Source organism: Bufo gargarizans, chromosome 4 (assembly GCF_014858855.1).
Source record: "Bufo gargarizans isolate SCDJY-AF-19 chromosome 4, ASM1485885v1, whole genome shotgun sequence".
In the NCBI taxonomy this organism is placed as follows: Eukaryota; Metazoa; Chordata; class Amphibia; order Anura; family Bufonidae; genus Bufo; species Bufo gargarizans.
The window spans coordinates 222,888,360-222,905,724 of NC_058083.1; the positions used below are offsets into that span (position 1 = coordinate 222,888,360).

At 37.1% G+C, this 17,365-nt stretch overlaps 1 protein-coding gene across 1 annotated transcript in view; it reads right to left on the reverse strand.

Annotated features, from left to right (window-relative positions):
• The window catches only part of CSMD1 (CUB and Sushi multiple domains 1), a 2,061,198-nt gene that overhangs the window by 1,261,645 nt on the left and 782,188 nt on the right, over positions 1 to 17,365 (reverse strand). Inside the window, exon 5 of the mRNA XM_044291097.1 lies at positions 16,377 to 16,584. Coding sequence (XP_044147032.1) covers positions 16,377 to 16,584 — 208 coding nt within the window. The remainder of the gene's footprint in view (positions 1 to 16,376; positions 16,585 to 17,365) is intronic.

Sequence of the window (17,365 nt, forward strand, 5' to 3'; positions counted from 1 at the left end):
TCAAAAAGGATAATATAGTCTAAAACCTAAATAATTGTAAAAAAAAGTTGACTTATTAGGTATCGCCGCGTCCGTAAGAATCTCCTCTATAAAAATACCCCATGACCCAACCCCCCAGATTAACACAGTAAAAAAAAAATATTTTTTTTGTCACCTTACATAACAAAAAGTTTAATAGCAAGCGATCAAAAAGTCATATAGCCCCCAAAATAGTGCCAATAAAACCGTCCGCTCATCCCGCAAAAAATGAGCCCCCACATAAGATAATTGGCTAAAAGAAAATAAAAAAAATGACACTTAGACTTTAGAGATACCCAAAAAAAAATGTTGTATCAAAAAAGATAATATAGTCAAAAACCTAAATAATTGTAAAAAAAAAAGTAGACTTATTAGATATTGCCGCGTCCGTAAGAATCTCCTCTATAACAATATCCCATGACCTAACTACCCAGATTAACACGGTTAAAAAAAAAATAAAAAAAACGGTGCCAAAACCGCTATTTTTGGCACTTTTCCATTTCAGTCCGTTTTTTCCGGTAACAAAACAAGGGTTAACAACCAAACAAAAGTTAAAATTTATTACCCTGATACTGCAGTTTACAGAAACGCCACATTTGTGGTCGTAAACTGCTGTATCCGTAAAAGGGAGGCCGCAAAAGGAAAGGACCGACATGGTTTCTGGAAGGCCGATTTTGATGGCCTTTTTTATTGACACCATATCCCTTTTGAAGCCCCCCTGATGCCCCCTAGAGTAAAAACTCCCTAAAATTGACCCCATCTAAGAAACTACACCCCTCAAGGTATTCAAAAATGATTATACAAACTTTATTAACCCTTTAGGTGTTCCTCAACAGTTAATGGCAAATGGAGATGAAATATCAGAATTTCTATTTTTGGTAACCTTGCCTCACAAAAATGTAATATAGAGCAACCAAAAATTATATTTGCCCTAAAAATACTCCCCCAAAAAATGCCACCTTATCCCGTAGTTTCCAAAATGGGGTCACTTTTAGGGAGTTTCGACTCCAGGGGTGCATCAGGGGGGTTGAAACAGGACACGGTGTAAATAAACCGGTCCATAAAAATCAGCCCTCCAAAAACCAAACGGCGCACCTTTCACTCTACGCCCCGCTGTGTGGCCGTACAGTAGTGTACGGCCACATATTGGGTGTTTCTGTAAACGGCAGAGTCAGGGTAATAAAGATACAGTCTTGTTTGGCTGTTAACCCTTGCTTTGTTAGTAGAAAACATGGGTTAAAATGGAAAATAAGGCAAAAAAATGAAATTTTCCAATTTCATCCCCATTTGCCAATAACTCTTGTGCAACCCCTAAAGGGTTAACGACGTATGTAAAACCAGTTTTGAATACCTTGAGGGGTGTAGTTTCTTAGATGGGGTCACTTTTAGGGAGTTTCGACTCCAGGGGTGCATCAGGGGGGTTGAAACAGGACACGGTGTAAATAAACCGGTCCATAAAAATCAGCCCTCCAAAAACCAAACGGCGCACCTTTCACTCTACGCCCCGCTGTGTGGCCGTACAGTAGTGTACGGCCACATATTGGGTGTTTCTGTAAACGGCAGAGTCAGGGTAATAAAGATACAGTCTTGTTTGGCTGTTAACCCTTGCTTTGTTAGTGGAAAACATGGGTTAAAATGGAAAATAAGGCAAAAAAATGGAATTTTCAAATTTCATCCCCATTTGCCAATAACTCTTGTGCAACATCTAAAGGGTTAACGATGTATGTAAAACCAGTTTTGAATACCTTGAGGGGTGTAGTTTCTTAGATGGGGTCACTTTTAGGGAGTTTCTACTCCAGGGGTGCATCAGGGGGCTTCAAATGGGACATGGTGTAAATAAACCAGTCCATAAAAATCAGCCCTCCAAAAACCACACGGCGCACCTTTCACTCTACGCCCCGCTGTGTGGCCGTACAGTAGTTTGCGGCCACATATTGGGTGTTTCTGTAAACGGCAGAGTCAGGGCAATAAAGATACAGTCTTGTTTGGCTGTTAACCCTTGATTTGTTAGTGGAAAACATGGGTTAAAATGGAAAATAAGGCAAAAAAAGAAATTTTCTAATTTCATCCCCATTTGCCAATAACTCTTGTGCAACACCTAAAGGGTTAACGACGTATGTAAAACCAGTTTTGAATACCTTGAGGGGTGTAGTTTCTTAGATGGGGTCACTTTTAGGGAGTTTCTACTCCAGGGGTGCATCAGGGGGCTTCAAATGGGACATGGTGTAAATAAACCAGTCCATAAAAATCAGCCCTCCAAAAACCATACGGCGCACCTTTCACTCTACGCCCCGCTGTGTGGCCGTACAGTAGTTTGCGGCCACATATTGGGTGTTTCTGTAAACGGCAGAGTCAGGGCAATAAAGATACAGTCTTGTTTGGCTGTTAACCCTTGATTTGTTAGTGGAAAACATGGGTTAAAATGGAAAATAAGGCAAAAAAAGAAATTTTCTAATTTCATCCCCATTTGCCAATAACTCTTGTGCAACACCTAAAGGGTTAACGATGTATGTAAAACCAGTTTTGAATACCTTGAGGGGTGTAGTTTCTTAGATGGGGTCACTTTTAGGGAGTTTCTACTATAGGGGTGCATCAGGGGGCTTCAAATGGGACATGGTGTAAATAAACCAGTCCATAAAAATCAACCTTCCAAAAACCATACGGCGCACCTTTCACTCTACGCCCCGCTGTGTGGCCGTACAGTAGTTTACGGCCACATATTGGGTGTTTTTGTAAACTGCAGAGTCAGGGCAATAAAGATACAGTCTTGTTTGGCTGTTAACCCTTGCTTTGTTAGTGGAAAAAATGGGTAAAAATGAAATATTAGACAGAAAAATGAAATTCTCAAATTTCATCCCCATTTGCCAATAACTCTTGTGCAACACCTAAAGGGTTAACAACATATGTAAAATCACTTTTGAATACCTTGAGGGGTGTAGTTTCTTAGATGGGGTCATTTTTGGGTGGTTTCTATTATGTAAGCCTCGCAAAGCGACTTCAGACCTGAAATGGTCCCTAAAAATTTAGTTTTTGTAAATTTCAGAAAAATTTCAAGATTTGCTCCTAAACTTCTAAGCCTTATAACATCCCCAAAAAATAAAATATCATTCCCAAAATAATTCACACATGAAGTAGACATATGGGGAATGTAAAGTCATCACAATTTTTGGGGGTATTACTATGTATTACAGAAGTAGAGAAACTGAAACTTTGAAATTTGCTAATTTTTCTAAATTTTTGATAAATTTGGTATTTTTTGGTGCAAAAAAAAATTTTTTTTGACTTAATTTTACTAGTGTCATGAAGTACAATATGTGACGAAAAAACAATGTCAGAACGGCCTGGATAAGTCAAAGCGTTTTAAAGTTATCAGCACTTAAAGTGACACTGGTCAGATTTGCAAAAAATGGCCTGGTCCTAAGGTGTAAAAAGGCTGTGTCCTTAAGGGGTTAAATAGCTGATCGTGGGAGTTCTGGGAGTTTGACCCCAATTGATCAAATATTGATGATCTATCCTGAAGATAGGTCATCAATATTATACTTTTGGAAAAGCTTTTCAAATATTGGAAACAAATTTAATGAATGCGTGATTTCAGACAAATAAAAAAAGAATTGTAGATAGGGATGAGAGAACCCAAACTGCAAAGTCCGGGTTCGGTATTCGGGTCATTTTATTATTTTACGCTATATCATGGTTTATAGCAGAAAATAATAGCATTCTTAAGACAGAATGCAAAAGAGTATGGCAATTTAGGGAAAAAAAACTACAAAAAAAAAAAACAACAACTCACCTCATCCACTTGATCGCACTGCTGCAGTGTCTTCTATCTTCTTTCAGCAAGACTTGCCAAAGGACATGGGATGATGTCACTGCGTTTACCACGTGATGAGTGCAGTGATATCATTGCAGGTCCTTTGGCAGGTCCTGCTGAATGAAGATAGAAGACACTGCAGCAGCACGATCAAGTAGATGAGGTGAGGGTATTTCTTTTGTTTTTTGTTTTTTTAGCCCCTAAATTGTCATATTCTTTAGCATTTCCCACTATAAGCATGTTATAACAGAAAATAATAAAGTGAAGTTCGGGTCCCTATTGACTTCAGTGGGGTCCGGGGTCAAGTTTGGGTCCCGAACCCAAACTTTAACCTGAAGTTTGGCTTAACCCGGTGAACCCGAACTTCCACGGGTTCGCTAATCCCTAATTGTAGATACTAGCACTTTAAATTTAGTGTATGTGTGCCTAAAACCTACATATTGTTAATATATAGGACATGGCTTATATCTTAGTCACCGTTTTGCAGACATTTAAGATGTGTCTATTATTGCTGACTATGTTAACTGCAAAGACGGCAGATAAGTCCCATCAACATCATAGATAATTTCCTGTTTTCTATTCCGCTCATAGCTTACCAAACCATTCATATAGGCAAGGACTAACAAAAAAAAAAAAAAAAAAAGTAGATGCTTAGTAGCATTTGACAACTTATCTATTCAACACTATAATTAGAAAGGACAAGGTCACTAAACAAAAACTGAAAATGCCAGCCTACTGTATCTCACACACCTTTAACAACAGTGAATTGACTAGCAGTCATGCTACTCATTTGTTCAAATAGCTTTATGTAAACATTATCAAAAACACTTTATTCAGAACTGTCTAGGAACATATAGCTGAAAGATTGCTTAGAATACTACGCACATAGCAGTACCTTCCTAATGTTAGCCATTTCACACAATAATTTAAAAAGCCACAGCTTGTAGCCAATTTTCATATCTGTGGCTGTCTTCTATGCCAGAACAGTCTAATAGAGTTTTCTAGAGCCAGCATCTTTGAATACTGCCACCTACCTGCCAGACCCCTTTAACTAAAATGGGGCCCAGCAGCGATCCGGCTGCTACCTTGAAAATATGCCAAGAAACAGTTGGATAAAAAAACTATGCATGCAACAGTTTTTGTCCAGTCAATTCCAAGATTTCTATGACTGAACAGACTGCTGGTGTGAGACTAGCCTAACAGCAATGCCTTAATATGTCCATAACAATATTACCTATGGATCTTTCCTAGCCTTTTGTACTTGAGGTCACAATGATCCTACCTAAGAGTGATAAGTGATATTCACCAGTATGTTCACCAAAACCAAGAGGTTGGTTCCTAAATAAATAAATACTATAAAGGACATACTTACACTATATATGATATAAAAACATGTTCATCTGGTTAAAATTTATTTAATTGAATATAGTTGCAAAAATTTGATTCAGCCGAAGTTTACCAAGAAATTTGATTTGTTCCGAATTAATTTGTCTTGAATCGCTATAAATCAGGTATACCCAGGCCACTCCACCTAGTCATATTCTTCCCACTTTGTAGTTTCTCAATGTGAAGGCTTGGAAGTTAACCCTTTTCCAACTACCGACGGCAAATTTATGTCAGGGGCCAGGCATTTAAAAATGGCTGCTTGGTGTGTGCTGTTTTAAAGAGCAGATGCCCGACACTAATGTCCACAACCCATGGTAATTCTGGTCACAGACTTTTAACCCTTCATATGCTTTTGTCATCTGGGTGTGCTCCGGCTACCCCTGGTGGGGATTGAGGAAGTTGGAGCGTGTGTGCAGCAGCCCATGTTCTCCTGTGTGATGGTATCAAAGATGGTACACAGCATTGAGGTGGGATAACCTTCCTCAAAGCAATAAAGTTGAGGTATTCACAACAGGAATAACCATAATCCCATGTGGATCCATGATCCAGGGTCCATGATCCCTCCCAACTATGAACCTAATGGTATTTTGCTTTAAGTTTATTACATAGAGCTTTATTGAAAATTTTGTAAAATTTAACAAATCTGTTTGGCAGCTTCAGCCTCTATGTTTTACAATCGTTATGCTGTAACTGAGCTTAGGAGAACATAGGAATCACTGTAAATCAAGCCGTCATCAAACAGATTTAACTGTGAATGGCAATATTCCAATTTGCGATATTTCGCAAATTTTGGCCCGAATATTCTCCATAAATTAGCAAATTCGAGAATTCGTGATATCCAGTCATTGTTTACTTGATTGCGAAAATCGATAATGTAATATATTTGCGATAAATTTGCAATTAGAATAGTCAACACTATTTGCAACACTATTCAACACTATTTGCAACACTATTTTCTTATACGAATATATAGCACTATATTCTAAATATTTGCAAATTCTTGAAGTGACGATATTCGCGATGAAAATTTGCTATTTGAATATTCGCGCTCAACACTATTCTGCAGCACTGTGCATTCAAAATTTTACACTTCTAATAAAACCACCCTGTTATAAAAAAAAATTTAGTCAAAAATACATGCATTTCGGTAAATATAAAGTGTCCCAGAGGTGTCCATAGTGATTTGTGGTAGGGTGCAGGTTTGAATTTGCAACTAATCTTGCAACATAACTAATGTTCTAGTTATTCTAGTCATAATATCATGATATTATTATATTTCATGCGGGAAATGCAGCTTATTTAAAAGGAACCTGAAAAATTTAAAGTGAAGTCCAATCTGCAGGCAACATGTTATAACACAAGAGAACATGAGCAGATTGGAAAAGATTCAGCACAACTAGTATTTCATTCTCCTAAACCTCTACTTGTTCATTATGTTTTTAGGAGTCCAGTGGGTGGTCCTACTAATTTACTGACAGCCTTATCTGCAACAGAGACAGATGTCAGTTACTGATAAAATTGTCCATGGAATTCTAAGCTTAGAATGAGTGGGGATTTTAATGAATATTTAATGTGCCCAGAAAACCACACCTATTTCACACCTCTGGCCTGCCCTCTTTCGTATTATTACCTCCACCTCTCCCTTACAAATCTCACACCTGCTCCCACCCGCCCCTTCTATGGCTTCACTGCAGTTCTCTGCTGTGGCTGGTTACTTCCACCGTCTAGATTTCGAGCTACAGAGCGGTGCATGCACAGTCCAACTCAATGTTACTCCACCCATAATGGACACAGAAGTGCGCAGTTGAGGGACAATTGTGGAGCCGCACAGGAGCAAGATTTGTGAAGGAGAGGAGCAGGTAATAATAGGAAATGAGGGGTGAAAGAGGTGTGGTTTTCTGGGCACATCACTGAGGGGCCTGGGCACTTGCTGCACTAACGCCACCCCTGGGCAGTTGCCAAACCTCATTAGCATAAGTTTTAAAAGTATTTTTGGAAGATCGCGGCGAGGTACAGCACAACCAAATGTACCGTTGTAATGTGGGCAAAGGAGTCTATAACCTGATCAGAGTGGTCTAAAAGGCTTAGATTAGGAGACAGACTCCCTTTAACATAAGGTGCTTAAATATGTGGACTATACTGGTGTAAGGTCTATTGTAATATCCCTTTTAGCAGATTCTATTCAAGTCGTTTCTAATATCCCATGCACACAGTACTATACATTGGCATCATCTTTGGAACATTGTGTTGAAGAATTATAGCATCAGCTAAAAAATAACCTTGTTAAAAGCAATATAGTGCAAATGGTTCTTTATATGAAGGAATTTAAGTGCTAACCCTGAAGCTGAAAGTGGAAATAAAGGATAAGTGAATGGATTATATTGACATCAATGAATTGTTGGTGGCTGGTCCTTATTGCTAGACTCCATTGTGAATTCCTCATGTTTAGTTTAAGAGGTATTGTACCATTATTTGTTTAGACTGTATGTATGTTTGTCATGAAGAAGAGAATGCAATATTTGATCTGTGTGAAAGGTGCATAATTTAACTGTGCATCAGTATATTGCTGCAATTTTAAAGTATAGTACTGAAAGTCATCACACTGTATCTTTCATTCCTAAATGTCAGGTTTAGTTTGATTTTATTGCATTGGAAGCTGAAAGATTAAAGGTTCATATAGCCTTGTATGTCATGTCTTCTATTTCATTCTTGATGAACCTGGCTATCTTTCACTCTGTCGGAGTAGTGGGGGGCATAATTGATTTCTGAAGTGATAAAGTAACATTGTGTTTTATGTAATGGTTTTGATTTGAGAACGCAATTGTTTTAGAAAAGTGTTGTATTTGTGATCTGATGGATATATCAATTGTGAAAGGGATATCAATGCTCATTTACTCTTTCTGGATATACATGTTTGCAGTCTAAACTTTAAACTCCTATTATAGACTACAGCAATAAATTACATCATTCAACAATGCTGACATATTGTATTTTATTTAACCTCTTCAAGACCCAGTCAGTTTTCAGCTTATGGATCGAGCATAATTTTGTAAACCTAACATTTGTCACTTTATGTGGTAATAGCTTTGGAACTCTTTTACTTATCCAACCGATTCTGACACTGTTTTCTTCTGACACATCGTACTTCATGTCAGTGGCAAACTTGGGTCGATATGGTTTACCTTTATTTAGTAAAAAAAAAAATCTAAATTTGTATTTAACTGCTTTTAGTACAGAGATACCTCAAAAAATAGTTATTAATTAAAATTCACTATATATCTACTTTAAGTTGGCAACATTTTGTAAATGTCATTTTAGAATTTTAGAAGCAATTTTTAAAATTTTCAAACGTGACTTTGAGGGGTTCACCTAATAGAAACCACCCATAGATTACCATATTTTAGGAACTACATCTTCAAATTAATACAAAACTACACCAAAACTCAAAACTATATTAACCATTTAGGATTGATAAAAAAAAAAATATTTAAATGTAAAAATGTTATTGTTTGTGCAGATTTTCAATTTTAAGACATTTTCCTACAGCACAGCAAGGATTAACAGCAAAACAAATCTCAATATTTATTACTCGGATTCTGTAATTTACAGAAAACCCCCCAAATTTGGTCATAGACTGCTGCATGGGCATAGCAGGGATCAGAAGGAAAGCATCACCATATGGCTTTTGGATGTCAGATTTTGCTAGAATGTTTTTTGGGTGTCATGTCATATTTGAAGAGACCCTGAGGTACTCCTACAGTAGAAATACCTAAATATTTTGGAAACTACACCATGAAGGATTTTTTTTTTTTTTTTTTTTTTTTTTTTTGGGGGGGGGGGGGGGGGGGGACTGTAATGAGCGCTTGGACCCAGAAGGTCTTTTTATACAATTTAGGGACACTTGGCTATAAAAATAAAAAATGTTATTTCATCCAATAAAAGGTTGCCTTAGCTCAAATATGTTCACTTTCACAAAATTTGTTAAGCATTTTGTTTCTAAATATAGCACATGGCAGGGCTCAGAAAGGAAAGGAATGTAATTTGGATTTTGGAGGGCAGAATTTATAGAACTGGTTGGCAGGTCCCATGTCGTAATGGAGAGGGGTATAGTGATTGGCTTGACCCCATAGGTGATTAAAAGATTTTTTTAAGATTGCATGACATTTCAAATTATATTGTATTTCAATGATACATAGTTTTAGCCCCAAATATTTCATTTTCTCAAGCTATTATAGGGGAAAACTCCACAAATTTTATTACATAATTTTAACAATACACCCTATGTGGTTATAAACTGCTTTTTGAGCACAGTGCAGGGTTCAGGAAAGCACCATGTGCATTTTGAGGCCCAGTTTTGTGATTTATATTGATTATAGGGAAAAAAAATTGCAGATTAGGGGGCACTACAATTTCAAGCACATTGCTTGCAAGTTTAGCACAACTTATTTTGGTCAATGGCGCTTCACCTAATACCATCCCGTGGCTGTCAGAACTCACTATACTGTTCACCCATTGTCAGCATTTAAAGCTGTGCCAAAATACATTGTCTGTACTGATGTGCGCACACATATGAGTCCTCTCCATGATGTTAGCAAAGCAGTTCAGACTATTTATTTCAGCAGAGCTTTGAGTGCTGTCAGCAAAGAGTAGGGACAGCAGGGGCAGTAAAAAAAAACTGAAAATAGCAATATAGACTCCTTATGTGTAGTACTACTCACTTATTACATAATAAAATAGCTACATAGTTACTATGGTTAAAAAAAGACATAAGTCCATCAAGTTCAACCAAGGAATAGTTGGGGACGCAAATCCCAGAAGGAAGTGAGACTCAGTTTTCTACACATTTTTATAAGCATTAATGCCATTTACTTTTAAGAATTAATCTACCCTTTTTAAAACTGTCCACTGTTCCAGCTGTGACCACGTCCTGAGGAAGTCTATTCTACAGATTCACAGTTCTTACAGTAAAGAAGTTTTGACTCTTCTGGAGACTGAACTTTTTCTTCTCCAGTCGGAAGCAGTGCCCTCTTCTCTTTTGAGGGCATATGGCATTTAACAGTTTTTAACCATATTTTTTATATGGCCCATTTATATATTTGTATAGGTTAATCATGTCCCCCTTAGATGTCTCTTCTCAAGACTAAATAAATATATTTATTTTCATCTTTCTTCATAACTAAGACACTCCATTCCCCTTATCATTTTAGTTGCTCTCCTCTGTACTTTTTCCAGCTGCAGAGCATCCTTTCTTTAGACTGGTGCCCAGAACTGAACTGCATATTCCAGATGAGGCTGCACCAATGCTTTGTAAAGTGGTAATATTACATCCCTGCCTGTGAGTCCGTGCCTTGTTTAATGCATGACAATATCCTGGTAGCCTTAGAAGCAGCTGATTGACATTGTATGCTGTTATTTAATCTACCATCTACTGTGCAAAGACATCCAAATCCTTCTCTATAAGCGACTCTACCAGTGTTACATACCCTGGGACATATGATGCACGGAAATTATTACTATCAAGATGCATAACTTTACATTTATCCACATTGAACCTCCTTTGCCAAGTTGATGCCCAATCAATCAGAGTGTTCAAGTTAGCTTGTATTTTGTGGACATCTTCCATATATTGCACAGTACTACATAGCTTAGTGTCATCTTCAAAAATAGAAATGGTACTATTAATCCCTTCCTTGATAATATTAATAAATAAATTAAATAATAGAGGACCCAGCACTGAACCTTGGGGTACACCACTTATAACCCAGAACCATTCTGAATTTGAATCATTGACCACAACTCTCTGGACATGGTCCTTCAACCAGTTTTAAATCAAATTACAAACTATACTTTCCAAGCCTATAGACCTTGCTTTATATATTAAACATCTACGAGGGACAGTATCAAAAGCCTTTGCAAAATGATTCACAGGGTAACTTGCAGATAATAGTCCAAGATCTTGATTAAAAATACCCTTTAAAGGGGTTGTCTCGGAATAGACAAGTGGCAAAGACATAGAACCAATTTTTACATTTGCTGGAAAGAAGTGTCAGCGGCACTAGGATAGCACTGTGTCAGCTACATTTTGACCTTTAGTGATCTAATGATCAGTCATATTGTATATTATCCTCTAGTGTCAATACCTATAGGGCGGTGGAGGTGAACCTATGGCAATGGTGCCAGAGGCGGCACTCAGAGCCCTCTCTGTGGGCACCCACATGCGCACCCTGGAAAAAGTCTATGGTGTACCAATATGCCTTAGACTTTTCCTGCCATTTATCAGTGCAGGTTACGCTATGAATGGCACAGGCAGTGCATTAAATATAGGCAGGTTAATATAGCTAAGTGATAAAAATACATGGAAGATATACTATATTGGACTATAGTATTCAGTGTGATAAATAAGTGAGTTTTGGGTTGCAGTTTGGGCACTCGGTCTGTAAAAGATTGCCATCACTGCTTTAGGGGGTAAAGTCTACATACATTCAGAGACATATCTATCTCTCTCTCTCTCTCTCACCACTGGAGAAGAAAATTGGGGTTGGAAATGTCATTGTATTTGTGTGAAGGTCTATATTCAAGGAAGGAATGAAGGGATTAATGACTGTGATGCACTCTTGGGTGATAGTAATTTATAACATTAGTGTATTAGATAATAGTGACTGGATATCCTGCATATTAACATGAACACATATGTAACAATTGCACAGTGCATTGGCCATATTACACTAATGTGTTGTGGTTGTTTTTAATATGTGTTTTTAAGGATTCTTATACAACTGTGTAATTAATAAAACATTTTATATGCGTTGATGCAGATACAGTTGATGCAGAACCACTTCGGGAACAGGTCAAGCAATTAATTTATGTTAGACAACCAAAGAATTTGGATCTGAATATATTCCCAAATACCTTTCATTAGTTATAATAGCTTGTTTTGTCAAGGAAGCACAAAAATGTTCGCTGTCCTATTATTACACACAAAACCTGTCCTATTGAAACAGTAGGACAAGTTACTTCAAGGAACTGACCTTAAGAGCTGCCTCATCCTCCTCTCTGCTCTGCTTGTCAGGGATTATGATCCTGAATACTGCTGCTAAATCTTCAGCTGAATCTATGTGTGAATGGCGTTCATGAGGAGACATGAAGTACAGAGAAGTGCTGCTTCTAATCAGCCATATCCCCTCCTCTCTGTACTTAATTTCTCCACATGAACTATATTCCTACAGAGATTCAACTAAAGATCTTATCAGCTATATCCATTAGCGTAAGTAGAGCAGAGAGGAGGTTGAGGTAGACAGGTTTTGTGTGTACAGTATTAATAGGACTAATAGGCAGCTTTTTTATTTCCCCTAATGATTGCTCCCCAGACAAAACAAGCCATTATACTAATGAAATGCATTTGGGAATGCATTTATAATAAATGAATATTTAAGTATTTTCAGTGATTTTAATTCCCGGATAACTCCTTTAAGAACCAAGGTAATTTTATCTGCACTGTGTTTGTTTCTTTACCATGCATTCCAAGAGCCATAACTTGTTATTGTTCAGTCAAAATAGTTGTATGAGAGAATATTGGATATATATTTGTAATGGCATTATTTAATATTCCATATAATCTATTAAGAAACTGCAAAAAATATATTTATTCAGCACTTAGATGAAAATGCACACAATTCTAAAGCATTTGGAATTATATGTGTTTTACATAAAGTTCTGAATCACCCATGGGTTTGCTCATGGGAATATGGCTGTGATTGACAGTTATGCAACCAAAATTTCAAACAGAATCTAACGAAACTCTTATTATGGCAGTTTAACCTTTTAGATACTAAAGGTGATTTGAGGGAGGGACACAACCGCCAATCAATCAACAAAATAGTCCTGGGTCTTGCAAAGGCCGTCAGATATCCCATATCTGCCATATGTTTGCGCCTATTAGGCCATACCAGATACATGGACTAACAGATTACCACTGACAGGCAATAGTACTTTGAAATATTAAGTATTCCAAAGCTGTATATATGGAATCAATTGCAGCTTAACGCCCCTAGTAGCAATCTATTTATGAGGTCTTATAAGGAAAACATTTTGTATTTAATTTCAATTGTATAGCACTGCCAAAATAAAAAAAGCCAAAAATTAAAACGTTTTTCTATGAATATTGAGTTAAAAAGTGTACACGTTTACAATGGAACTGTTACTTTAAGACATTATATATATTATATGGCTCATGGTGTTAGATCAGCGGATAATATATACTGTACCCTAAAATGTTATAAATTTAAAAAATGCAGCCTGTTCTAAAAAAACAGTAAGACATCATATGGCTATAATGATGAAAAACTAAAAACATTGTGACTCTTGTGGCTATTGAAAAATTCAATTCAGCTGCTTTACCGAATTTGAAAAATAAATCTGATTCATGACTAATTACATTGTCAAGAATTGCATTGCTTTATATGTTGTGGGCGTAAGGATGGGGAACAGTGATCACGCCACAACCCCCCCCCCCTCTGTGTAATTGAACCCCTCAGATGCCGCATTCAGCGCTGATTGTGGCATCTGAGTCTACAATTTAAGCCTTTCAGGGGTTAATCAGGGTGAAAAAAAAATAAACTCACCTTATCCATTTGCTTGCATAGAGGCTGTTGTGGCCATCTTGATTTAAGACACTGCGCGAAATGTTGCGTGGTGACTTGATGATGTCATCATGCTGGCCGGGCATGGTGACGTCATCACTGACAACGTCAACATGCCCGGCTGGTGGGCTGGCATGGAGATGTCATACATCACCCCGTATGAGATTTTACACACTTTCTGCAATCTAGAAGGCTACCTCTTCATGCACAAATGGATGAGGTGAGTGTTTTTTTTTTTTACTGCCATTTCAGGAAAAATTTATTCGTTACCATGAATCGCTCAGAAGTTTGGCTTCACAACAAATCAAATTTTTCCTGATATTAGTATCGATTCCCACTTCAGATGCTTCAATTCGCTCAGCACTACTTGTGGTATCACAAAAGTGACATAGAACATTTTTTTTATTCTGTGAAAGTACAACTTAAAACCTACAGTATATGGATTAGGTAACAAAGCAAGCATAATGACCAATACAATTTAAACAGTTAATCAGTAACAATATTCTTAAAAACAATGGTAGAACTATGTTTTCCCATGATTAAAAAAAAAATATATATATACAATGCAAAACAAAGTTTGCCGATGCAAAACATAATGTGTCATTCAAAAAACAAGTCCATATATGGCTACATAAATAAATAAAAAATAAATTAAAACTGCATCTTAATGGCAATTTTCAGAGGTTTTAAATGATCAAATTCTTAATGCATCTAAGATGTTAATCATTTCAGTGGTTTAAAGAAATAACTAAATTGGGATCTCTAACCCAGTGGTGATTTTCATTAATGAGCACATTTTGTGCAAAGCACTAAGGTTCGTCATTTATTAAGACTGGCGTTTTAGATGCACTGGTGGTGGATCTGCAGCGTATCCAGCACCAGACTAAATGTAAATCAGCTTCCTTTCTGTCTTACGTTTAAACAATTTTCTATGCCTAAAATATGCGTAGAAAATGATAAATGAGACAGGCCTGCTGGCCTACCCTTTTTCACGTCCACGCCATGTCCACTTTTTTAGACCTGGCGTGAGATGGGAGAAGTCGCAGATTGCAGCGCAAATAACCTTTGCGCTGCAATCTGCGCCAGAAATACACATAATACAGGCGTATTTCTGATCATAAATGACCCCCTACGTGTTTATCACTGTTGGGTAGATTTTGTAGGGGGACACACTATTGTTAATGGAAATGGTATCACTCAGTTGTCAATCTATTCATACATTTCTAGGAGGTTTATCAGAAGAACAACACAGCAGAGTAGTAGTGGTAGATTCCGAATAAACCCAGATTTGTTCATAGCGGCACATTGCAGGTTCGGATTCGTTCTTTAGTACAGTTCAGTATGCATCTCTACTTACAGACTTCCATATTCTCTAGTTACTAATGGCCTTGCTCATTTGGCTGCAGTGGGGGCAATACATAATCAATACGGCGATCAGAAACTCATTATCTTTAACGTAAACACAAAAAATATCCTGATTCATCCAAAACAGGACAAATCCAAATCTTCCATAACTACAATTCAGGATTTAAAGTATATATTTTAGTATTGTTATTTCATTGAGAATAGGGACGAGCGAACCCATCGAAGTTCGGGTTTGCCGGGTTTGGCCGAACTGCAGGTCAAAGTTTGAGTTCGGGACCCGAACTTGACCCAGAACTCAGACCCCCATTAAAGTCAATGGGGACCCGATCTTCACTTTATTATTTTCCGTTATAACATGGTTATAAGGGAAAATAATAGCATTCTTAAGACAGAATGCTAAATAAAATGGCCATTGAGGGGTTAAAAATAATTTAGAAAAACACACCTCATCCACTTGATCATGCAGCAGGTATCCTCTTTCTTCTTTCTGCAGGACCTTTTTCAGGTCCTGCAGAAAGAAGAAAGAAGAGGATACCGGCTGTGCGATCAAGTGGATGAGGTAAGGTTTTTTTTAAATTATTTTTAACCCCTCAATGGCCATTTTATTTAGCATTCTGTCTTAAGAATGCTATTATTTTACATTATAACCATGTTATAATGGAAAATAATAAAATCGCCCCCAAACACCGAACCCCAACCCAAACTTCGGTGAAAAAGTCCAGGTTCAGGTCCGGATACCAGAACTCACAAAGTTTGCAGTTCGAGTTCGCTCAACCCTAATTGAGAACAATATAATTTACTGAAACAGATATGGCTGAAGTGTCAATTCTATCACTTGTTCAGCTATCACAGAAAAGATCCTTAAAATACATAAGGCAAAGTTATTCAATCTCTACTAATATTTCATTTTTCACCTCCAATAAAATCACTCTATACAATAGCCAGGGTATCTTAAAACAGTCCTTCAGACTGACAGTATACACAGTAGAATTTTCACTTACTAACAAATGATCTTCAATTTATACATGTAGTACTACCATGCATTTCAAGTATCTCTACTCTATCGCTACTCTATGCGTCATTTGATATTATGCATTATTATAATGTGATTAGCATTCCATATTTAGATAATAGTTTTAATTGTTTTTGTTACTTGCCATATTGATGGAGCTTCAGTTCCACTGATTTCTAAGAAATCATATCCTTCTTCCATTTGAAAATCTGTAAAGACCAGTGCAATTGTATCCCCAGGCTCAGCAAGTATAGTCCATGTGCAGTCAGCATTATTCTCATATTCTGATGGGAAGTGAGGGCTTGAGATGATGCCACTGGTTCCTCTTAAAGTTCCACCACATGCTCCTTCAGCTAATAAATAGAATACAACAGACTGAGTTTTCACTGATGTTTTCTTGTATATAACATATTTAACATAAGATTCTTTTAACATAATTATGAGGTGTGTGAGACTCAGACTTCTAGACATTTTCATAAGCATTAATGTTATTTCATTTTAATATTGCATCTAAGCCTTTTATTTAAGCTGTCCACTGTTTTTGCAGTGACCACATCCTGAGGTAGACTACACAGATTTACAGTTCTTATAGTGAAGAAACTTTGTCACCTCTTGAGACCGAACTTTATTGTCTCCAGACAGAAGGACTGCTCCTTTTATTTTGAGGTGATTTTACATTAAACCGTTTTTATCATATGTTTGCACGGTCATTTTTGTTTTTGTACAAGTTAACCATTTCCCCCACCCCTTTTAGACACCGCTTCTCATCACTTAATAAATATACAGTTATTCATTTAGTCTTTCCTAATAACTAAAAGCCGCCATAGTACTTATCAGTTTAGTTGCTCTCCTTTGTACTTTTTCCAGCTCCATGGCATCCTTTCTATGGAATGGTGCCCAGAACTGAACTGCATATTGTAGATAAAGCTTTTGCAAAGTGGTAATATTACATCCCTGTCCCACAGGTCCATGCCTCGTTTAATACATGACAATATCCTGATAGCCTTAGAAGCAGTTGATTGACATTGTATGCTGTTATTTAACCAATGGTCTACAAGTTCACCCAAATACTTCTCTGCAAGTGTTTCTCCCCATGTTACTTTCCCTAGGAAATATGATGCCTAAAAAATATTA